This window comes from Chionomys nivalis, chromosome 6, assembly GCF_950005125.1.
Source record: "Chionomys nivalis chromosome 6, mChiNiv1.1, whole genome shotgun sequence".
Classification (NCBI taxonomy): domain Eukaryota; kingdom Metazoa; phylum Chordata; class Mammalia; order Rodentia; family Cricetidae; genus Chionomys; species Chionomys nivalis.
The window spans coordinates 93,331,272-93,355,636 of record NC_080091.1 but is presented as its reverse complement, the minus strand read 5'-3'; the positions used below and the strand labels follow the sequence as shown (position 1 = coordinate 93,355,636).

General features: G+C 44.4%; 1 protein-coding gene across 2 annotated transcripts in view; it reads left to right on the top strand.

Annotated features, from left to right (window-relative positions):
* Gpat3 (glycerol-3-phosphate acyltransferase 3) overlaps positions 1–24,365 on the top strand; it is a 49,892-nt gene that overhangs the window by 10,775 nt on the left and 14,752 nt on the right. For both annotated transcript variants that reach the window (XM_057773191.1, XM_057773190.1), the window contains exons 3-4: positions 719–785; positions 22,203–22,473. In XM_057773191.1, the coding sequence (XP_057629174.1) occupies positions 719–785; positions 22,203–22,473 (338 nt within the window). The remainder of the gene's footprint in view (positions 1–718; positions 786–22,202; positions 22,474–24,365) is intronic.

Genomic DNA, 24,365 nt, shown 5'->3' with positions numbered 1-24,365 from the left:
TCCCTGCCCCCGGGGTTGGTTTGGGATTTGGTTGATCTTTTCCAAACCAGACATTGTTGAAACCATAGCCTGTTTTTCTGCCCCTCAAGCTTCACAGCTTTCTCAAGAAGTAGGCCATCATCAGTGACAACTCTAAGTGCACAAAGGAGACCTGTGTTAATCCACTGGGTGAAATAAGACCACTGCCACATTTCTGAGCTGAATTTGAAGCAAACTTTATTAAATACTGGCCAAGTTCATACCTGGGATTCCCAGAGAATGGCAGAGAGTTAGTCTGGTATTTATGGAACCCGAGGAGGCACGGTCTCTCACCTTGCTCCACTCTGGGGTGAGCATACATCCCAATGAGAGTCCTGACTTGCGTTCCTCCTGCGATGTGTGATCAAGCTCATCCTGTGAAGTTGGGGCAACCAACTTTGTTACAGATGTGAAAACACGTGGCTTGTCATCTTACATGGACAGCAGCCCCCAACACTCCAGGAAGTTATCTGGCTTACAGGCTAGAGGCTTTTTTGTTTTCTGGATCTCTTAAGCAAAGTGATTTAAACTTAAACCATAACTAGCCCTCACCCTAGCAAGAGAACATCTCAGAGATTCCCTGGGGCATCTCCCTAGTTCAGACGGTGCACAGACTTAGTTTTCAATGTCACTTCTGTATGTTTCTGTGTTTGTGTGTGTCTATGGAAGAGTTTCAATGAATGCTTCTTGTTTTGAACAGTGGGCCACATTGCGAATTGAAAAGGGAGCGCCAAAGGAGTCAGTTCTAAAAAGCTCGGCTTCTGTGGGTAAGTCTTGCCTTCTAATCTGACTGTTTATGCAAACTGAATGGGTTTAGAGTGCTCAGGATGAAGTTGGTGCTGCTACTTCTATAGGCCTAAGCTATTCAGAGTGTGTCTGTAAAGTAGAAGAGCAGCTGCCTGAGTTTTGACAGAGTTGTTATCAGGAGGGCTGGGCAGTGTGTGTTAGCTCCTCTGTGTGTTCTTCCATATATTATTTTATTTCCAAGGCCTGCGTTTGAAGAGGGTACTCATGGCTTTAAAGATGCCGTCAGCGATTAAATGAAACAGGCAGGCAACCAGTACTTTCGTTGAGCCAAGCTATCAGGGTATTCAGCTGATTTGCATATAATCAAGGACGTGGTGCTATTCAATCTCCCGCAGCACTGTGTACTTACTACTTGTTTATTTGGATTTGTGTATGCTTGTTTTGGTGGGGGAGTTATTGTTGTCTCTGGCACATTTTCCAGTTGCTGTAGATTATATGGCTGATTACTCAGTACTTCACAATAGAATTTCTATGTTTTTTACATATATCACTGTTGTTTGAGTTTTCTAATCTTTACATTGAAAATTTTGTTAGCTTGAAAACATCGGTAATTATTTTTCCCATTTTAGTTTAGGGTTTCTCTGTGTAGCCCTGGCTGTCCTGGAGCTCTCTCTCTGTAGACCAGGCTGGCCTCTAACTCAGAGATCCAGCTGACTCTGCCTCCCAAGTGCTGGGATTAGAGATGTGTGCCACCACCACCTGGCATGGTAATTATTTTTTTCTTTTTTCTTTTCTTTTTTTTTTTTTTGGATTTTCGAGACAGGGTTTCTCTGTAGCTTTTGGTTCCTGTCCTGGAACTAGCTCTTATAGACCAGGCTGGCCTCGAACTCACAGAGATCCGCCCGCCTCTGCCTTCCGAGTGCTGGGATTACAGGCGTGCGCCACCACCACCGGGCTGGTAATTATTTTTTTCATCTTAGTTTTTTGACTTGTCCTTCGACTTTGCTGTGTGTATGTTTTGATGGTATCAGTCAATTCTTTGTTTTACTTTGATCATTTACATCTTAATTTTGCGACTGACTAATTTTTTCAAGAGGGTGGGATGCTCTCTCTGCCTTGATGTCCACACTATGTCCTCTACATTCCAGCATTGTAGACGTCTTAGACTTGACCTGGGCAGTGGTTCCAAGTGCTGCCACCAAGTTTTTACAGGACTTTAAATTCTCACTCAGTTTGCATGACTTACCTTAGTTTCCAGTTACAATTTTTTCCTAAATATAATGAAAAATGTAGAAAATTCTTGGTCCTCTGATTTTGTGTTAAAACTGGTCAAGTGGTCAGGTACTTTATAAAAAGAAATTTATCATCTGGAGGGTTGTGGATGAGGAACTGCAGAACTGTATGCTGTTTGGAGCTGTGGATATTAGTTGGTAGATTACCTGTCTGGTGTACCTTAAACCCACACTTTGATCCCCAGTGCCACACGAGCTAAGAGAAGTGGTGCACACTTGTAATGCCAGGCACTCAGGATGGTAGAGGCTGGTCAAGATCATCCTTGGCTAGAGTTTGAGACCAGCTTGGGTTACACGGGCTATGTAAGACCCTAGAAAGAGTGGGAGAAAATATATTGTCATTTAGAGTAAGGCTAGCACCTATGACATTTGCTGTATTTAATCCAGAGAAGCTGTCCTTTAGCCAGTGAAACTGGAATAAAATCTCTAAGTTATGGACCCTCTGCAACATCTAACATTGGCACGGGGTCCTAAGCTCATTAAAGTGTGGAGTCTGTTGGGAGACAGTCATCCTCAGGCCTCTGCGACAGGTACACATAGGTGAACACACAAGAGATGATGTAAGAGGAGTTATGATGTGTTCTGTGTTCATTGTGTGTATTACTCCACGTAAATCATGACTGTATGCTGTTCACCTCTGCCCCACTTCTGGTTCTATGTTTAGGAAGCCCGGGCTTGGGGCCGTGCCCTGTTGATCCACCCAATGTTTGGAGTCAGTAGGGAAATGGTGTCACAATCCTAGACAGACAGTAGAGGGTGATGAAACACACTGAGCATTTGTGTGCCTGGCTGGTGCAATCATCCGTCCGCAGAGCATCATGTCTCTGCCCCAGAGCCAACAGAAGCACAAGTCAGTGTGGAGCTATCCAGCTCAGGCAAGGGTCACTGGCAGGCCTGGGGCCCTGGGCAGTATGATTTCTGACATGCCTCTGAATTTACAGTCCCGACAATACATTTGGAGGACCCATGAGGCACAGACTGGCTAGAAAGGGGTAGGAACTACTTATCTTTTGCATGCTCATGCAGAGTCTGCTCACATAGATGAGTCTGCTCACTCAGATCCTTTCTGCTGCTTTTAATGAAACACACATATATTTTATAACACATCAGGTCTCTCTACCAGTTATGTGCCTTCATATTTTATTTCTTCTGTGCTCTTATTATATAGCCATCTGCAAGCGAACCTAGGAAAATAGCATCGTCATGGAGAAGTCTCTTTTCCTGTCTTTAGCCACGTTCATTCTCCTGTGCTGACTGTAGAAGATGGTGGTGTTGTTTGGGCTCAGGATACATTCATAAGTAGGATCTTCCCTTGCCTGCATCTTTTTGAGATTAGAGGCCTTTCTCTCTATATATTGTTAATATATAGGTGGGGGTTAACCCCTCCAAGTAACTGTTATACTGGCATTTAGTTGGTGGGACTGTAATTACTCCCTTACTCTCATCCTTCCTGGGTACCACCTTCACATGTACTTGTTACAGCCACGTGAGGAGGAAGGGAATGACAGGGAAGGAATGCTAATGGCTCCTACGTTGCCCCCCACATCCCCAGACAGGGTTTCTCTGTGTAACAGCCCTTGCTGTCCTGGAACTAGCTCCTGTAGACCAAGCTGGTCTTGAACTCACAGAGATCCGCCTGCTTCTGCCTCCTGGCTCTAAGTTGCTTTTAGTCAATGACCATAGGACTCTGGGATATGGACTGAGATCTTAATAACTTTCATTTTAACTCGCTATTAATAGTACAAACTTTTAGGACTTAGGAAAAAATATTATTTTTAAAATAAAGATAGGGTCTCTCTGTGTAGCCCTGGATGGCTTGGAACTCTCTATGTAGAGCAGACTGGCCTCAGAGATTCATTTGTCTCTGCTTTCTGAGCGCTGGGGTTAAAAGTGTGTGCTGCCTTGCTTGGACACCCAGAAGAGTGGCTGGCCACACCCTTTGGGCCCTTGATTGATTCCAGGACAATGTTAGGCTTGAACTGGTCATTTTGGTTGTGAAATTTTAGGGGCAGCAGGTGAATTGTAGTGTAAGCGTATTATGATGCAGGGACTCCAGGATGGTTTCCAGGAGTAGAAGCCATGTGGAGAGGAAGGTGCTTTTACATCATGCTTCTGTGTCACAGTCCATCATCAAAGGAACTCAGGGCAGAAAGTCAGGCAGGAACCTGGAGGCAGGAACTGGGACCGAAACTCTATGGAGTTACTATGGTCACTGCCTGCTTATTTTTCTTTTTCTTTTTTCCTCCTCTCTCCCTCCCTCCCTCTCTCCCTCCCTCCCTCCCTCCCTTCCTTCTTTTTTCTTCTTCTTCTTTTAAAAATAAAACCCAGGACCACTTGCCCAGAGGTGACAGCACTCATAGTGCCACCTCAATCACTGATCAAGGAAATGTACCACAGGCCTGCCTGTAGACCAGTGTGATGGAGGTGTTTTTTCGGCTGAGGTTTTTTTCTGCCTTCCCGGATGACTCTATCATGTGTCAAGTTGACGTAACTTCCCGGAAGACTTCATCTTGTGTCAAGTTGCTGTATCTAGCAGAACCTACTTACTGAGTGCAGCTGAAGATTGTTCTTTAGCTCACGGCCCACGGCCTTGTAAGATATCAAGCCTATCTAAACTCCGAGTGTGGCTACTCCAGGCCAGCTGACACAGGTGCGTGCCATGAACTCAAACGTGGCTATGAGGCCTTTTCACAGCAGGACCATTGATTTTCAAGCTCTATAGTATCCAGAGCGAATTAGCTGGACTTAGACGAAGGGAAGAAAGTAGATAAATCTTAATGTTAAGAGAAAAGAAAATATATACTGTGATCACGTTTCTTTAAGATTTCCTGCCATAGGCTCTGAGAGTTTGTGGTTGGTGGTAGAATGCTTAGTATGTAAGAACCCTTGAGGGTTGTTTTTTTTTTTGTTTTTTTTTGTTTTTTTTAAATTTTTCCCAGGATAAGGTTTCTCTGTATAGCCCTGGTGGTCTTGGAATTCACTATGTAGACCAGTCTGCCTCCACCTCCTGAGTGCTGGGATTAAAGGCGTACACAACTATGGCCAGCTTCAGCCCCCTGAGTTTAAACCCAAGCAGCATAAACACCACACACACACACACATTAAAATTTACCACTGAGTATGGATACTCCATATTTAAATAAATATTTACAGATAAATAGACGTATGGAAATGATAAATACTGCAAGAGATCCGTCTTCTAGGAAGGAGGCGGCAAGGTAGGAATTTAACGTTAGCTTTGCTGTAAAGGCAGCTGAAGGTGGGCCTGGGGAGGTAGCCCAGTTGGCAGGCAGGGTGTGGGGTGTGTCCCTTTCCTTGCTGGGACACCAACTCCCTGGCTCTCAGCTTTGAATCATGACTCTGACAAATGAAGCTAGGTAGTCTTACAGGAGTGGAAACCTGGCACTTGTCCCAGGAGTCCGACTTGATGCTTACTGCCTTCAAAACACACCTTCCTTTAGCTTGGCTAGTGTCTAGAATTTAAAGCTCACCCTCCTTCCTGGTTAGTGTCTAGAATTTAAAGCTCACCTTCTTTTAGCCTGGTTAGTGTCTAGAATTTAAAGCTCACCTTCCTTCCTGGTTAGTGTCTAGAATTTAAAGCTCACCTTCCTTCCTAGTTAGTATCTAGAATTTGAAGCTCACCTTCCTTTAGCCTGGTTAGTGTCTAGAATTTAAAACTCACCTTCCTTTAGCCTGGTTAGTATCTAGAATTTAAAGCTGAGGAATATAGGCATTGTTGACAGAAAGGTCTTACTGGGGAGTGGGACTTGTGAATTCCCACACTGGTTTAGACAGGAACCCCGTGAGGGTGACTGGGTGACCCTTTATTATGGACCGTAGTTTCCTACTTGTGAGGTGCTTAGCAGCATTCCTGCCTGATGCCTCTAGGTGACAGCCGGGCACACCCATCTGATGACCAGGAATGCGACCAGGAATGCGAGCTGACCCTCCCATGTCCACCCCATTGTCACCTCAATAGTGCCTTCAGCGACTAGCATGCACCATTAATAAAATGGTTGACTTTTGTGTCCCCCAGAACTTGGTTTCCAGTTTTCAGTGGCTGGTTTGGGGAAGAGTGGGGTGACAGGACAATGTGAGGGGCAGAGGGCTAGCTATGTGAGTAGCTGTTGGGGGCTGTGGACCCAGACCCTGGATTTCCTGTAAACAACTTGTTTTCATGTGTTTGCAGCTGCTCTGAGCCCCTCAGGAGTTCCTGATGGCAGGGGAGTGGTTTCTGGTGGGTTTGGCTGGGGCGTGGCTATCAGTTAAGGATCCATATATAAGCGGCTCTGGTACACAATACAGGGGGCATTCTTGTTTCAAGGATGACCTGGGTCTCTGTCCATGTGCATTTGTGTGTTTAAATCTCCGAGTCCTTTGCCGGCTCGCGAATGGTCCTGTAGTGCAGGCTCCGCGCTCCAGGCGTAGACCGTAGTACGCGTAGGACCGTAGCACACGTAGTAGTGCGGACAGTACAAGTAGCATGTTAACGGAGAACACTGGCACTCACAGAAGTGTGCTCCTCATGAATGACAGAGGCAGGTTAGGCTGGCCCCCCTGTGTCTTAACACAGTGAGAATGCGTTGCTGTCTGGGTCTCATCCTAGAGTCAAGGATTTGCTTAACTCTAGAGTGGCGTGGGGACTTGTGTGTTCTGGATGTCCGTGTGTCTGCTGCCCGACTCCTGGACTGACCATTTGAAATCTTTGCTCCCAACACTATGCACATTATTTATGTGAGAGAAGTCTTATTAGCCCTCATCTTGCTAATGAGGAAGATAAGCAACTCAATCCAGATCACACCACCAGGCAAGGCAGCCTCAAAAGAAGTTGGGATTTGTCCTGTGCCGAAGCCCCTCCTACCACCCCTCCCAAAAAAGGAATTGGGATTTGTCCCTTACTGAAGCCCTCATAGGATCCCCTCCCCCTAGAATCCTGCCATTTTTCTGGATCCCCAGTCAGCACCTACTTCTTACCCAGCTGGCTGAGGCCACTCTCCTATAAATAACACCTCCTCTGCCACTGTCACTGTGACCTGGCAAGAAATGGTCATTTGCCTTCCCCACCCCTTCCCTGATGCTTCGTATAGAATCTTGGGAATGTCTGACACGCAGCATCTTTTGGATACCAGTGGAGTGGCTGCTGGCTGGAGTTCCTGCATAGCTTCAGGATGGAGCCCATGACCCTCTCCAACCCCAGGGGCTAGGGACTGTATTAGTTACCCATGAGAGCTCTGAGTTTGAGGCTAGCTTGGTCAACATGGTGACTTCCAGGTTAGCCAGAAGTCATAGCGAGACCCTGTCTCTCAGTTTCTTTTTCATGTTATAATTGAGGACACTGCAGGTGGGCACCAAACCATGAAGTCTAACATGTCTCCCTCTTGTGGAATGTCTTATTTGAGTTACCTATGTATAAATCGGTACAGTTGACAGGTGTGGGCTGTCAGCCAGAGTAAGAATAAGCAGTGTTGAGTAAGCTGCTAAATTAGAATCTTGCCTGTTATTTCAAGTGCTTGTTGGTTTCTCTGTGGTGTTAACTGACAACTGATTATAATGTCTACAGCCCAGCCCTGACTTTCATGCTTCAAAACACAGTGCCAATTCCGTAAGAAATACTCATTTGGGTTAAAAAGCTTCACATGTTATGATCGTCATTGATTGTTTTATAAACGTCCCCCGTAGAGCATGTAATGACTGATTTTCCTCAGTTGTTGTATTCAATACAAAATGTCTAACACTTAAAAAAAATAAAAATAAAAATAAATGTCTAACACTTTTAGCTTAGCAAGAGTTTTAGTCTATTTTGGCTTATAAAACAAAATATGATAATTTGGGTGGTTTAGAAGCAACAGAAATTTATTTTTCACACTTCCAGAAACTAGGCAGTTCAGTTCAAGGGTCATAGACAAGAGTCTTTCGCTATGTCCTTAGGTGGCAGAAGGGGTGAGGGACTTCTCTGAGCTCTGTGTGTGTGTGTGTGTGTGTGTGTACACGTTGTGTATATGTGTTGCATGTGGAGGCTAAAAGCTAGGTTAGTTGGTAGAGCATGAGACTCTTGATCCCAGGGTCGTGGGTTCAAGCCCCACATTGGGCACCAGATGAAAAAGGATGCTTAAAAGAAATCCCACGCGCCGGGCGGTGGTGGCGCACGCCTTTAATCCCAGCACTTGGGAGGCAGAGACAGGCGGATCTCTGTGAGTTCGAGACCAGCCTGGTCTACAAGAGCTAGTTCCAGGACAGGCTCCAAAACCACAGAGAAACCCTGTCTCGAAAAACCAAAAAAAAAAAAAAAAAAAAAAAAAAAAAAAAAAAAAAGAAATCCCACGCTAGCTCAGAATTGAGAATAATAGACTAATAGACGGTTATTTATTTAGGGGTAGACTCACAAATCAGAATCCTCTGCTGGAACGGAGAACAGAAACCGAATCCCGCAGCCGGAAAAGAGGCCAGACGCTTGCTTTACAGGGGCATAAATGGTATAAGAGGCCACGCCCAAGTGGGTGGGTAACTTAAAGGATACTGGCTGTAGGATTTCCTACAGCAAACAGTAAACAGTTTTCTCAGCTGTCTCCATCTTACTGTTTTTGAGCAGGGTCTCATTGAGTTAGTCACCTACCATCTAGTGGGCTACAGTTGTGTCCTCTCTGGCTATGGGATCTCAGCTGAGGTCCTCATGATTGGCATCTCCCAGCTCTGAGAGACATTCTCAAGGATTCCACTCTTGTGACCTAAGTGACCTCCAATTGTTCCATCTCCAAATACCTTCACATTGGGGATTACATTTCAGTGTGTGGATTTTATGGGTATACAGCCATTTATCCTAAACCAATAGTTTTATCTGGGTCTTGAAAACCAAAGGACATCAGGAGAAAATCATTTAATAATAAAAAGAAGTGTGTGCATGTGTGTATGTGTGTGTACATGACTGTGTTTGGTTGGTTTTCATTGACAGACGTGCAAACCATGTAAAAATAGGATGATAGAAGGTACATTTATTGGAGTTAAACCTTTGAGTCTTTTCATCCTAAGTAACAGGGTCAACACACCAATTGACCGTCCATCACCCTGGAGATACAATGAGCTGGTGAGATCTGTTACTAAACCTAGATACAGCCTTAACATTCACGTCACAGTCCAGCAGACAGATGTCACAAGATGCAGCCTCAGCATTCACGTCACAGTCCTGCAGACAGATGTCACAAGATGTAGCCTCAGCTTTATGTCACAGTCCTGCAGACAGATGTCACAAGATGTAGCCTCAGCAGTCACGTAACAGTTCGGCAGACAGATGTCACAAGATGTAGCCTCAGCTTTATGTCACAGTCCTGCAGACAGATGTCACAGTTAGCTAATTTGGAGCTGGCATTCCTGATGGAGCCCTTGTTCTAGCATGTAGATGATGTCAGCAGCCTGGTTTTGGCACATACTTTGTTTCATTGCTTGAGGTTATATTGATCAGTTTGACATAATTGAAAGTACAGCGAGGTTGATTGAATGCTTTTAAATTAATCGTGCTTTTAAACAATATAGAAAACAAATAGAATTTGAAGTCATCTTGGGGCTGGGAGTTCAGCTAAGTATAAAGAACATACTTATCCCGTACTAGGCCCTGGGTCCGCACTCACTGTACAAAGTTAAAATAAATATTGGTGGTTTTCATAAGTGAACCATTGGAGTGGGAAGCTTCATTTTACCTAATTTACCCAAGGGTGATGATGTAGGGGACCTTGGGGTCCCTTCTCTGAGTTCTTAGTTTTATTAATAAAATAAGAATGGATTTTAGCCGGGCGGTGGTGGCACATGCCTTTAATCCCAGCACTCGGGAGGCAGAGGCAGGAGGATCTCTGTGAGTCCGAGGCCAGCCTGGTCTAGAAGAGCTAGTTCCAGGACAGGAAACAAAAAAAGCTACAGAGAAACCCTGTCTTGAAAAATTAAAAAAAAAAAAAAAAGAATGCATTTTAATGGGGGCAGGAGGACAGTTTTTTAGAGTTTAAAAGAAAAACACCTCAGGGCAGCTAATCTGAAAGTCTCAGCAGCTGCCTGGAGGAGGAGAATGGAAAGAAAAAGGACAAAATGACAAAATAGGTTGTTTAAGCCGGCATGGATCAGACAAGTAGGCACATGGCAGAGGTAGGGGCTTTATGAAGGAGCAAGGAAGCCAAAGTGTTAGGAGAAACATGCTTAGCTCTGGCTAGTCTCTAGAAGAAAGAGACAGAAACAAGGAAAAAGGAAAAGTTGTACGTTTCTCAGACAGGACTGAGAAGCACCTGGACCACTTGGTCTGTAGGGCTGGGATTTCAGGGAAGGAAAAGATAGAGTCTCATTAAAATGATTCCACCTGCCTCTTTAGTGTGGTTTAGAGGAGTCCATCTTCCCAGGTCTTCCTTGACTAGGAGATTGACCTGGCCCAGGGGAGGGTTAGGTAGGTATCCAGGGAAGGCCTTCTGTTCTCTTGACCAGAGGAATCCCCACCCATGAGTCTTCAGTGATACTCTCGACAATGATGCTTGGTCACATGACAGAAAAAACCTTGCTACAGAATGTCAGCAGAAGAAAAACAGATAGCCACTGGTGGAAAACAAGGCAAAACTAGAACCTAGAAAGATGCCAAGGTGGCTTCTACCGCCTGAATGCTCAAATAAGAAAGATGCCAAGGTGGCTCCCATGGCCCAAAGGCTCAAATATGTAATGATAGACTGCTTGACCCATCTCTCACTCAGAACCACGGCTGCCACGTGGCTCTACATACCTAGTAGTCTAGCCCGCACTGTGGTGATGTTGGGCGTGGCCTTACATAATTCTTAGCTTCCATGTGGGGTGGTGTTTACCAGTATCTAAGTGTTAATGAGAGCCAGGCAATGTGTCATCGAACTCCACAAAAGTATACATGCAATTATTTGAGAAAGACAGTTTCTAAGTGCTTCAGGGGATGAAATCATTTTGGATGGATAAATTGATGTTGAACTTGCCTTGTGGAGATGATTTTTAATCCAGGGAAACAAAGGAAAAGTTTAATTGTGTACGAGGGTGTGTTGGTTTACTGAAGGGAGAAGCAAACAGACATAAGGTTGTATAGGTAGGCATAAGTAGGCCTCAGAGAATGCCATTTTAGAGCTGTGTTCCTGCCTGGAGCCCTAGTCTTGGGCTGCAAGAGACAGGCAGATCCTGACATCTCAATAGCTAGTCAGCCAATGAGAAATGGGGAGCTTCTGGTTCAAAGAGACCTTCTCCCAAGGCATTAAGAGGGACAGCAATAAAGAAAGACACCTGGCATTCTACTCTGGCTTCTGCATGCCTGAGCCTGGATACGTGCATACTCGTGTTCATGTACCACACACACCTGCACACACACACACACACACACACACGCACACATGCACGCATGCACGCACACACAGCAAAACAGAAATTAGCAAGATTTGAGTTGGCTGTTTATCAAGTCCAGAGGAAAATGAGGATGTCTCACTAAAGTTGTTTAATTACTAGAGGAAGTAAACTTTACTTTTTTTCATATTCCTAAAAGATGGAACAAAAATGTTGGCCTAAGTCAAAATCACATAATTAAATTGTATGTAAGGAAAATCTCCTTATTAGTTAAAAATGATCAGAAAACCATGCCAAGTTAGTACATTAGACAGCTGAAAATTGTGAACTAATAATGAAACTCTTCTCATTTTTAAAAAGCATTAGGTCTGGAGAGATGGCTGAGCCTATGAATTGCTCCTGAAGACCATTCTTCTTCCAGCTCCGGGGGCATCTCGCATCTTGGCCCCACAAACACTCAAACGGCCATGCATATATGTACCTACGTCATGATTATTTAAAAGCTTTATTTTGTTGTGAAATTGTGTGTGTGTGTGTGTGTGTGTGTGTATCTGTCTGACTATATGTGGGTATGTGCACATGAGTGTAGATGCCCTCACAGGCCAGAAGAGGGTGACAGAGCCCCTGGAGAAGGAGTTAACAGGCAGTTGTGAGTTATAGCGCACTACCTGGGTGCTAGGAACTGATCTTGGCTCCTTTGGAAGAGCAGCAAGCATTCTTAACCACTGAGTTACCTTTCCAGCCCCTGTTTTCATTTGCTTTTTTATTTATAGTTCCTGATTGTCTTGGTGGGTATAAATTATCTGTGAAAAACTGAAGATTCTTCTGTGGGCTGTGTTTATTTCTATAGTGGTGGGGTCACCTGTAGGAAGGTGGGTCATTTGTTCCATGAAAGCCACAAAGATCGTCAGTTATTTCTCCTTTTCTCTGAATGGTTTGTGGCATTTCCCACTTCTGTTTCCTTTCTGAAGCTCTTGGTTAACCCCTCCCCCACCACACCCTCCAAAAATAAAGCAAGCAGTGGAATCAATGTGAAAGCAGGCTGTGCAGAGGAGGCGGGCACATGAGGCATGCTCCTATGTTGAGAGAGAGGTTCCTGGGCCCAGGAGGAGAGCTCAATGGTCTTGGGCCCAAAGAGAATCCTTTGCTTGTGTTAGCAGGGTAAGAAGCCGGTGATGTGTGGATGGCCTGGTGACAGGCGGAACCTCAGGAAGGGTCCTTCCCATTTCAGAGCAGTGTGAGGGAGCTTCCCTCACTTTCCTAGGTCAGATGCATGGTTTCCCAGCATGTCTTCCTCCAAGTTCCGTTCACTCCAGAGCTTAGATTAGCTTCAGAGGAATATTGACTGCTTGGACTCATCCATTTCCAGAAGGCTCCTCTAGGAGTGGTATGCCCTTCCCTCCATAATTTCTTAGGGACAGTGGTGAACAGTATCAAGAGAATGGAGCAGCTCCTGGGATGATGTGAGCGCTCCTGAGCTCCTGGTACTCTGCAACCTGGACCAGCTCGCTTCACCCAGGTCAGCCCTGCAGCATCAGGATGCAGGGGACCTAGGTGACAACCTGGACCAGCTCGCTTCACCCAGGTCAGCCCTGCAGCATCACGATACAGGGGACCCAGGTGACAAACTCTGACCCATTCCCATTTCAGTATATTGAGAAATCTACTGTGGTGAAGACAGCATCATGAGGGAGGGAGACTACAGGCCTTTAAAGCAAGATAACTTATTTGGCAATAGTGCAACGTGTGTAGTAAGTACGTGACATTATTTCTCATGTCATAGGCCATGATGATACCTCATTACAGCCAGTGCCATTCTCTTGGTTTTCTTTCTTAGGGCTTTGCATATGCTGAACAGTTATACCACTGATGTACATTCTCAATTTTCTCTTTGGGGAATTTTGGAAGGAGAGAGATACTAAGAGATAAGAAATTGAGACTAGGGCTGGAGAGATAGTCTGGTGGTTAAGAGCACTGACTGCTCTTCCAAAGGACCTAAGTTCAATTCCCAGTATCCACATGGCAGCTCACAACTATCTGTGACTCTAGTTCTAGGGGATCCAATGTCCTCGCACAGATATACACGCAGGCAAAATACCAATGCACATAAAATAAAAATAAATTACTAAAAAATAAAAAGAAATTGAGACTAAGTAAAGAGGATGCTGTTGTGGTTCCTTGATGGAATACATAATTCAAGTTATGAGCCATGGTGGTACATGCCTTCCATCTCTGTCACTGGGAGGCAGATCTATATGAGTTCAGGGCCAGCCTGGTCTATAAAGATAGACACAGGCAGATCTGTGTGAGTTCAGGACCAGCCTGGTCTACCACTGACAGGCAGATCTACGTGAGTTCAGGGCCATCCTGGTCTGCATAGATCAGTCTCAACACACATACCACATAAATAATTTTTTTGCAAGGCGGAACACAGTCCCCATAAAATGTGGTATGGCTTTAGTCGTATTGGTGCCGGTCAGTGTTTCATATCATATTCCTTCCTCTTTCTGCCTCTCTGGTGACGTGGGCGCCATTCTGCTTAACTGACTAACTTCCTCATTTCTGCTGGCTCACGCCAGTTACATCAGCAGGTGTACTTGAGCTCAGGTATCTAAATAGGCGTGTCCCCGTAATCTCACTTATGGTGACCCCACCCACAGGATCTCCTAGCATCAGCACGCGCTGCTGGCAGGCTTTCAAATCATCCGCTGCCTGGTGAGGTCTCTATGCAATGATCACGGGTCCATTACCTCCTTTAGTCAAGCTCGGTTTAAGTTTTGAAACTTTGAAGTGGTATTTCAAGATTGATATGACTTTTTTTTTTTTAAACACAGGGTCTCACTCAGTGCTAGAGTGGTTTGGGCTACACGGGAAGCTGGGCCTCCTCTTTCCAGCCCGTGTCCAGTGTGTTCCCTGTCCTTCAGTTCACCTAGAATGATTTCTCATCGATTAGTTTTTCCTGTCCTGGAAATCTATGTATGTGGAGTCATGCTGTATGTTCTCTGTGTGTATTCCTTTCCCGTTCAGCAGACAGTCTGGAAGCTTCCTTTTGTCGTATGAGGCAGATTTTAAAAGCCATTTTTGTGCTATATTCCTTTACACAGACACCGAGGGTTTGTTCATCTGTGGTCATATTGGTTGGCATTTGGTTTGGTTTTAGTTTTTAACCATTAGGAGCAGGGCTGCGGGGAACATTCTTGTACAGATACTCTGGTCAATCTTTTGGCTGTAGGATAAGCAACTAACTATTATTCAGCTTTGTTAGAAAGTGCCAGTGGTCTCCTGAAGTGTTGGCACATACTCACCAAGTACTGCCAGGTGCTCCCCTCTGGATCCCGGCTTAGGCACAGACCACACCCAAACTTTGATTTCCAAGCACAAGAGATACTTTTATTTTTTATTTTTTTCTGGTTTTTCGAGACAGGGTTTCTCTGTAGCTTTGGAACCAGGCCTGGAAGTAGCTCTTGTAGATCAGGTTGGCCTCGAACTCACAGAGATCTTCCTGCCTCTGCCTCCCGAGTGCTGGGATTAGGCTGAGATCCTTTATTGAGCAAGGCAAAGAGACTGAGTGGCTGGGTCTGAATCAGAAACAGCACAAAGGGCTTTGCAAGTGTTAGCGTGAAGGAGGGCAAAGGGGGAGGAGTCTGTGAATGAGTGAGGATGTGTTGGGAGGTTCTGATTGGGCATTTAATTAGCTGAATCTAAGGGCTGATTAGCAAGGGGAGAAAGGTAAAAGGTAGAATTCGTCCTTGCTGGGGTGCAGTGCGGTGGTGTTCGCATGGTTCAGTCTGCTGCAGCCCTTCAGCTTATCCAAAGCATTTATCGAGAATTTGATATATTTGTTTCATCTGTCTTTTTTCCGGGTTTCTTTGTGGAATTGTTTGTGCTTTGATTTGGGTCAGGGCCCCAATCTTTTCGCCTCAGCCTCCAAAGTGCTGAGATTGTAGGTGTGAACTATCCACCCTACTTGGCTTGTTGAACTGTTTTTAAAACACAAATGAATTGTAGACTAAGCCTATAAATGACATCGAAAGTTTGGAATTTACAAATAGGTGGTAGTGTATTTCTGGGGCTAGAGAGCTGACTCAGCATTCCTGATGTAGGAAGGAATCTAAAATTACAGTTCAGCTGCTTTTCCAGAGGATGAAGTTCAGTTCCCAGCACCTACGTCAGACAGTTCACGATAGTCCATGATTTGAACTTGAGGGGATTGGACATCTTTTGCCCCCAAAGGTACCTACCTACACACTCATGTGGCCTAGCATGCACAAACGCTGGGTTGCCTTCCCAGCACCGTTAACTGGATATGGTGGCTCACATCTTGCAACCTCAGATGTGGAGATCTGGAGGTAGGAGGATCAGAAAGTCATGGCCATCAACTACACAGCGACTTCATTCAAGACCAGCCTGGGATATGAGACACTCTCTCAAACAAAATCAAGAAACGATAATCATAGCACTATTTCCATTATTACACTTAACTAAACTTATAACAATAAGAATATTTTTAAAAGTATTTGGGAAAGGCTGAAGTGATCACCAGAAGCTCCAGGAGTCGCTGTGAAGTAAGCATAGATTACCTGACAGATGCCCTGAAGCTATGACCTGGCTAATGGCTCAGGGGATGCTTTGGAAGTGGAGGAACTGGGGCCTGGCCTTGTCGAGCTCTTGCTGAATCATTGTGATGAAGGATGCGAGAAGGTGAACGGACAAGGGACCTGTTATTTGCCTGTGTAGTTCGTTCGGTGATTCACATATCAATGTCATAGCAATTAACAAGTAGGAGAATGAGGTGGATCAATGTTCAGATCTAACAGCTAAGTCACAGAACAACCTAGCTAGCTAGCCTAGCTGCTCCCTCGGCTTTAAGTAATCCAGGTCTTAAATCTCAGCAGGATTTCTCCAGCTTTAACATACAGCCATGGTTATAATTGTTCTCTCGGTCCATTTAAAATCAGGCTGATCATAGCTGATAAGGAAACTGGGTTTTCATAAGGAGGGACCTTATCAGGCCACATGCCATAGTATCCCCTCTCCTCCCTGCCCTACTTTTTGGGTAACTGGGGATGAAATAAGAGAAGAGTGTATGTAGGAAGAAGTCTTTCTTAGTTAAGACTTCTGGTACTGTGAAGAGACATCATAACCTGGCAACTATTAAAAATGGAATAGTGACAGCTTACAGTTCAGAGGGTCAGTCCATTATCATCACGGTGGGAAGCATGGCAGTGCACAGACAGACATGGTGCTGGCTACTTCTTGGTCCTAAGGCAACAGGAAGTTGCTCTGTCACACTGAGCAACGCTTGAGCGAAAGATATCTCAAAGCCCACGGCCACAGTGACATACTTCCTTCAACAAGGCCACACCTTCTCATAGCGCCACTCCCTTTGGGATTATGGGGGTCAGTGACTTTCAAACTACCACAGAGTCTAAAATTACAAACTCATATTTTGTATTTACCAAAGTGAACTTAATTATCTTTCATCCAAAGCAGTGGTTCTCAATCTTCTAATGCTGTTACCCTTTAATAATACAGTTCCTCATGTTGTGGTGACCCCCAACCATAAAATTATTTTTGTTGCTACTTCATGACAGTAATGTTTGTGCCGTTATGAATTGTACTATAAATATCTGTGTTTTCTGATGGTCATAGGTGACCCACATGAAAGGGCCATTCAGGGGCTGAGACCCACAGTTGAGAAACCAAGAAATGGAACTTGACCAATTCCCAGAATGTTCTCATGCCCCACCCTTACTCTGGAGAGTGTACACTTAATTTTAGATATTTCCATATACACTATCCATAAACAATATTAGAATAGATGATTGTCTATTTTTTTTTTTTAATCAAGACAAGGTTTCTCTGTGTAACAGCCCTGGCTGTCCTGCCTCTGCCTCCCGAGTGCTGAATTTAAGGCGTGTGCCACCACCATCTGGCTGATTGCCTACTTTTTAAAATGTTTTTGAGACAGGGTGTCAGGTAACCCAGGTTTTCTCACTCTAAAGCTGAGAATGCTGTTGAACTTCTGGCCTTCAACTCCTAAATCGCTGGAATTCCAGGGCTGTGCGCAGCTACTTCCGCTCTTTAATAAATTATTTTTATCTGCAATTTTAACTCTATGTGTATTCATGTTTTGCCTGCGTGCATGTTGGTGTACCATTTATGCCTGGTACCCAAGGAGGTAAGCAGACAGCATTGATCTTTGAGAATGGAGCTACAATGTGAGCCACCAAGTGGGTGCTGGGTGTCAGTTTGGGTCCTGTGGAGGAACAGCCACCTTTTAAGCCCTGTTTGAACTTTTATATGATGTTGAGGATTGAGTCCACAGCTTTTAAAATGCTAGGCTATCACCCAGCTGACTGAGCTATGCCCTCAGTCCCACCTGCCTTCTTGATGGAGGATGATAACTGAGTTGGCTTCTTGATTAATCAAGGTTTGGAACAATGGACTCCTGACCTTTGGAACATTGGTAGGTTAAGGTTCTACTTATGCGCGTTAATTATCATGTCCTCTTTGGGTCTGCAGTAGGCCTGCTTCTCTTAATCGGTGGCTTAGGAAGTTCCCTCTATAACTGGAGGACGGGACGCTACCCAGGGCGATTTACAACGGGGCAGGTATCCCAAAAGTTCACTCAGCTAATTTAGAGTTAATTATGGAGGAGGTGGTTTTAACTCCTGCCTCCATTTCTGCAGGCCAAGGCAGAGGGCCACAGGGCACCTTGTGCAATTAATCTCTTGCATTAGACCAAGAGCTAGCTCTTAATTTTCATTTTTATCCAAGCATGGTTTATGTTAGCTCAGCCTGAGCATTTTGTATAAGGACAAAGTTCAAATATTCATGGCTTTATTTTCTTAAACTGAGTTGTAAAACTAAAGGAAAATGTCTTAGAATCCGTGTTTGCTCACTGAAGTGTGGGGTCTGAAAGATCAGGATTGGTCTGTTAAAAAACAACTAGACTTTCTTTAAAAATCATTGCTATTATTTTATATGTATGGGCGTATGCCTGTGTGTACGCCTGTGCACTGTGTGTACACCTTGTGCCCTCGGAGGCCAGAAGAGTGTGCCACAGCCCCTGGAACTGGAGTTTATAGAGACATTTGTAAGCTGCCTCTGTGAATGAAACCTGGCTTCTCTGGTAGAGGAGCCGGTGTTCTTAGCCACCGAGCCATCTCTCCAACTCCTGTTCTTTATGATAGTGTAAGAATTGTGCCTATATTAGTTTGTTGTGTGCGTGTGATAAATTTTAGTTTCCTTCCGGACATTTTTTTAGTGCCCAAAGAAATACTTTTACTTTTATTTCTAACCTCCAGTTTGATGCCTGACTCATGGTTTTCACTGTATATAGATTATATTAGTTATTTTCTTCCTGTCAGAAGTTTATAATTTGGCAGATTGGATGCTAGTTTGACCTGCAATAGTTACTGTATCTCAGAAAGAAGACATTTTGAGTAGTGGCTCCTCATAGGGCCTAATTTATAAATCCATCTTCAGGTATTGTGTGTCTAGTGATCTTGGATATTTTTTATTTTCCTGTTGTGGTTTTTATCATATTTATGCCCAGCACCCTGTTTAATAAATAAAACAACATCTTGAGATGTAGGAAGCTTAGTATACTTAAGGCAGCTAAAAGATTTGACATGTAAATGTGATGTAGGAGCTTGGGTTGAATATTGGATCAGGAAAAAAATCGTTTTAAAGGACAGTTGTGACAGAATTGAATGAGGCAGATTAGACACCATCATTGCTTTGGTGCCAACCTCTTCGCTTTTGATACTTTTGTTCTGGTTAAGTACCCCGAGGAAATGTCTGTTGAGAGATAAAGAACACTGTGCACAGTTTCTTCTAAGCGGGCCAGAAAAAATATTTTCATGCATAGAGATGGAATAACAAAGTAAATGTGGTGAAATAAAGACAATTAGCATATCTGGGCGGGGTGACCCTTGCTTGTAGCCTTTCTGTGCATTTGGTATTGTGTAAAAGATCTCTGAGTGGAATTCCTAAGTCCTGCTCTCTGAATGTTTGACTCTACTCCATGGTGCTAAATTGCTTTCCAGGACAGTTTTACTAATTAATTTGTGGAGCACTCGATGTGACCGTGTTGTTGTGGCGCAGTGAAGCCGAGCATCTTTTCTGAGTCATGACAGGCTTTCTCCTGCTGTGTTCCTAGCCGTCCTTACTGAGCTTTGCAGTTCATTCTTCTGCTGGCTTTTTGAATGTCTTAGTATATGATAGAAGTCTTCTTTGTCCATCTCGTGGCATTGCAGCTGTCCACACATTTTTGAAAGATACTTAACTACAAATACAGAACCGCATTCCTTTAGATTGGAGTTGCAGGGCACAGGCCAGGTCCCAGGTGGGTGGGGCTGGCAAGCCGCAGTGTAGGCAGGGTTCTTCCATCTTAGCTCAGTTACGTAATCAACTCGGAGTTGCATTCTCTCATCTCTGGCCTGTCTGAGAAAGGATATTTCTAGAAGGTCTATCTTCTGTCCCTGGTGTATTTTATTCAGAGATTTACTGGCGAGCTTTGCCTTCTAACCCTTGTAGATGTTTAAGAAAGATATAGATTGCTAAATAATGAAACAGTTGCATTGCTAAGTATTGGCCAGTACTTGGATAGAGTGAGTACTCTGCCTTAGGGCATTGCAGAACCTGTGGAGCAAGAGGGTAACTTGGTAGGGACACAGTCTTGAACCATCCACTGGAAGTAATTAAAAGCAAGAAAGATTTGACCTAACTTTAAAAAAAAATCTAGTAAGCATTCAAGAGCATGCTTTATTATTATAATTATTTTGATTAACTTCTTTTGTGGTTATAATTAAGTTATTAGGTAAAACATTAGGCAAAACCACACATATCCTCTCTCACTCTCTGATCCCAAAGCCTTAGTCCTGTAAGAAAACTAAAGATGTCCAACTTCTTCATTATATAAAAGACACCCACCCACCATGGAGCTGGTGCCTGACATAATCACAACCTGACTTTCAATTTCAAGTCAAGTTTTCTTTCTCTCCTGCTGTGTCCTGAACCCAAAACAGCTGGGACTTGACATGGCTGCGGTTGTGATGGCACTGAACAACAGACAGACACACAGACAGATGAACAGAAAGCTCACTGTACTCACTCTGATGGAGTGAACTTACTTGGCAACAACAGCTCAGAACCTCAGGGCATCCATTCTGTACAACACAGGGAAGAGTTATCTAATCTTGGTAGGAAGCTTCGATAGGCGAGCAGTCTACCTGAGCAGTCTCAGGTTGCAGCTGTCTGGCAGGAAGCTGTGGTTGCCAGTGTGGCCAATCACTTGGATTAGGACAATAGTTCTCAACCTTCCTAATGCTGTGATTCTTTAAGACATTTTCTCATGTGGTGGTGACTGCCAATCACAAAATTATCTCACTGCGGCTTCATAACTGTAATTTTGCTACTGTTATGAGTAGTAATGTTAACATCCGGTCCGTAGGGATTGTGACCCACAGGTTGAGAACCACTGGGATAGAGGGCAGTTTTGTCACTCCAGGAAGGCTTCACCAGTGTCTGTGGGTGTGAAGCTGTTGGTGTCCTTGACAGCAATAGACATCCACTCAAGACTTCATCCACTCTTTACACATCCACTTAGGACTTCTTGGGCCCTCTACAAGGGTCCCCTAGTGCATCATGCTGTTATTCCTTTAGAACATCAATAAGAAGAGAGAAAGAAACATTCCTTCTCTGGAAAACTTGGCTTTGAAAACTTTTTGAATTACTTTTTTTTTCCCCCCAGAAAATAGTTTCAGTGGAGAAGAAAACCTAATCCTAATACTGTTGCCCAAAGAGAATGTTTTCTTCTTGGTATTTTTTTTTTCCCCTCCATAAACGTATTTCATGGCTTTAAATTGGTTTAAAGTCCCATCTCTTTTCACTTAATACTGGAGCCTTGTAAACAGTGGTGCTGTGTTCTTAGGGAACATTTTAGGAACGGGATTACCAATCCTGGGTAAGGTGCTACAGTGAATGTCTTCCCTATGTCTCTTAGGAAGGAACATTTTAGGAGTGGGATTACCAATCCTGGGTAAGGTGCTACAGTGAATGTCTTCCCTGCGTCTCTTAGGAAGGAACATTTTAGGAGTGGGATTACCAATCCCCAGAAGAACTCTTAGTCCTTTCCTGGTGAGTCACTTTAAGACCAGCCACAGGTCCTTCCACTTTACACAGGGGATTTAAGGGTAGCAGTTACCATTTCTAACACCAGATTTTATGGCAACATCAAAGTGTCTGTTTACTAATGTGGTTGCTTCTATCAATCCAGATGCACTTTGCATATTTTCCTGAAACACAGTTACTTCTATCAATCCAGATGTGCTTTGCTTATTTTTCTGAAACACCTTCTGGCTTCCTTTTTGTTTTGTGACAGGGTCTCATTATGTAGCTCTGGCTGGGCTGGAATTCTCTATGTAGACCAGGCTAGCTTCAAACTCATACAGATCTGTCTACTTCTGCTTCTTGAGTGCCAATATGAAAGACGTCTGCACCATGTCTGGCTGTATTTTCCTTATTAAATATTTTTGGCAGTTCTGAGGATTGAACTCAGAGCCTTGTGCATACTAGGCCAGCATTCTGTCACCACACATACACCCCAGTCTCTTATTAGTAACTTTTATGAAGTCACTGGGTGGAGGTCGCTCTGTGAAGATGCTGTGGTCTCATCTCTTCCCATCATATGCTAACATCTTCACATCACCCACGTCACTCCTGACGCTCTCTAAGCTTGTTTTCTGTGTTCTGTGCAGCTAACATCGCCCCTTTGCTCCTATGGCGTTTTCTCATGTCTGATACTTTCTTTTTAAGGTATTATCCAAAGAGATGAGTCACCCATGGAGAAAGGGCTCTCCGGTCTTCGAGGACGGGACTTCGAGCTCTCCGATGTGTTTTATTTCTCCAAGAAGGGATTGGAAGCCATTGTGGAAGATGAGGTGACCCAGAGGTTCTCCTCTGAGGAGCTGGTGTCATGGAACCTCCTCACGAGAACCAATGTCAACTTCCAGTACATCAGTCCAAAGCTCACTATGGTGTGGGTGCTGGGTGTCCTAATACGCTATTGCTTTCTCCTGCCTCTGAGGTAAGTCTCCTGCCTGGTTTTATGGGTCCTTCAGTCCAGCCTCCCTCTTCATGATGTGTGTAATGGCTGCTTAAGAGTACAAGGAACGGATTCCACCTCTTCCGGGTTAGAAACACCAGCAGGTGTGACCTGCAGCCACGTGTGACCCAAGTACTCCTTTTACAGTTTTTTCTTCCAAATGCAGATATGCATTAAAAATTCATGTTGCCCCCCCCCCCCGTGGGTGTTTCCCCTTTGCTCTTATAGTGGTAAATAATTTGCGAACGTAGGTAAAAGAGAAGTTAGAACAAGAGGGGGATACGTAGGTGACTCAGTCAGGACCCAGTTCTGTCCTAGAGCTCACACGAGCCTAGTGTGGTGGCCCATGCGTGTGATCCCAGTGTTGAGGGAACAGAGACAGGCGGATCTCTGGGGCTCGCTGGCCAGCAAGGCTAACCTACTTGGCCAGTTTCAGGCCAGTGAGAGACCCTGTCTTAAAAATAAGGTGGGTGACAGTTAAGCAATGACCCGAGAGGTTGCTCCCTGACCTCCTGTGTGCATTCCCATACAGGAACACACACTCATCGCCACACACAAAGGAATTAGTTTCATATGTGCCAGAGCATCAGTTAAAAGGAGCTGCCTGCGGGCATCGCCTCTCTTTGGTGTGTAGAACTGAGAGGTGCATAGAAGAGAGCAAGCCCCCGAGACCGCACTGCAAGAACCCTTCAGCAGTCTGAATTTGTTCCATCCAATTCCATCTCTGCCATTCACTGGTAAAGACTCCCCCGTGAGATCCTCTTCTGATCTGAGGCATGTGACCTCAAGACAGTAGATGACGCCAGGCATGGAGATGACAATGTGGTCATGGTCTCTTCATGGTGATGGCAGGAAGTGGGCCTGTGTACCAGCCACAGTGTTGGTCGCCTTGTTTCATTGTCTTGGGCACAGCTGTGGTTTCTAGGAGTTGCTACTAGCCAGGTACTACTGGCACATGAAGGGAAATCTCTCTTCCATGCCTAGGTGGGTGATATTGACCTCCCTCAGATCTGGCACAGGAGACAACATGGTTTACTTACACAAATCACTAAGTTCTGTTTCCATCTGTGAGTATGTATGTGAGTGTGTGTGTGCATGCACATGCATGTATGTGTGTGCATGTATGTGTTTGTGTGTGTGTGTGTTCCTTTGTGTTCTAATACTTTTGATTAGACTGTCTTTTGGGAATTGTTGCAGCTGTGATAAACGGTGAAATTCAGGACTACATATATACTATCACCGAACTGGAACCTGTCGGGGACCAGCCTTGACAAAAATACCTCTTGCCAGGGTAGGGGTATGGGAATTTAGAAATATAAGTAAAGAATATGAAGACACATGAAAAATAATAAAACAGAAACTGTAGAACAGTACCGGGAGGGCAGTCCAGTGAATACAGAAATTGTCCGTGGTTAATTATCCGTACGCTTTTATACCCCAGTGCTTTTATACTCCAATATGAAATGGGAAGAAGGCACCCAAAGCCTTCTTTAACATGATACAAAGGACAACTCGAACAGTCACTTGCTTTAACACTTTGAGACATCAAGTCTTTAGCACTCTGTTGTTTAGGCAGTGAAGCCACTCTAGACCAAGTATCCTGAAGGCAGCCACTCCCAAGCTAACCTCCTATTACAGAAGAAGGAGCAGAAGCACATTTGTATATTCTGACCATCTGTCAGGATGGAATGGATCTACTTGTGTGAGCCATCTTAATGTCAAAAGAACCAAGTAACCACATCCTGAGTCAGGATATGTAGCTACACTTGTTGTCAACAATTTTGAGCCACCTTTAAACTCTCTGACCATCAGACAAGGTGGATATAGGCTCACATTTTTGGGCCTCCACAGGAACCTTAATTCTTTGCTTCCAA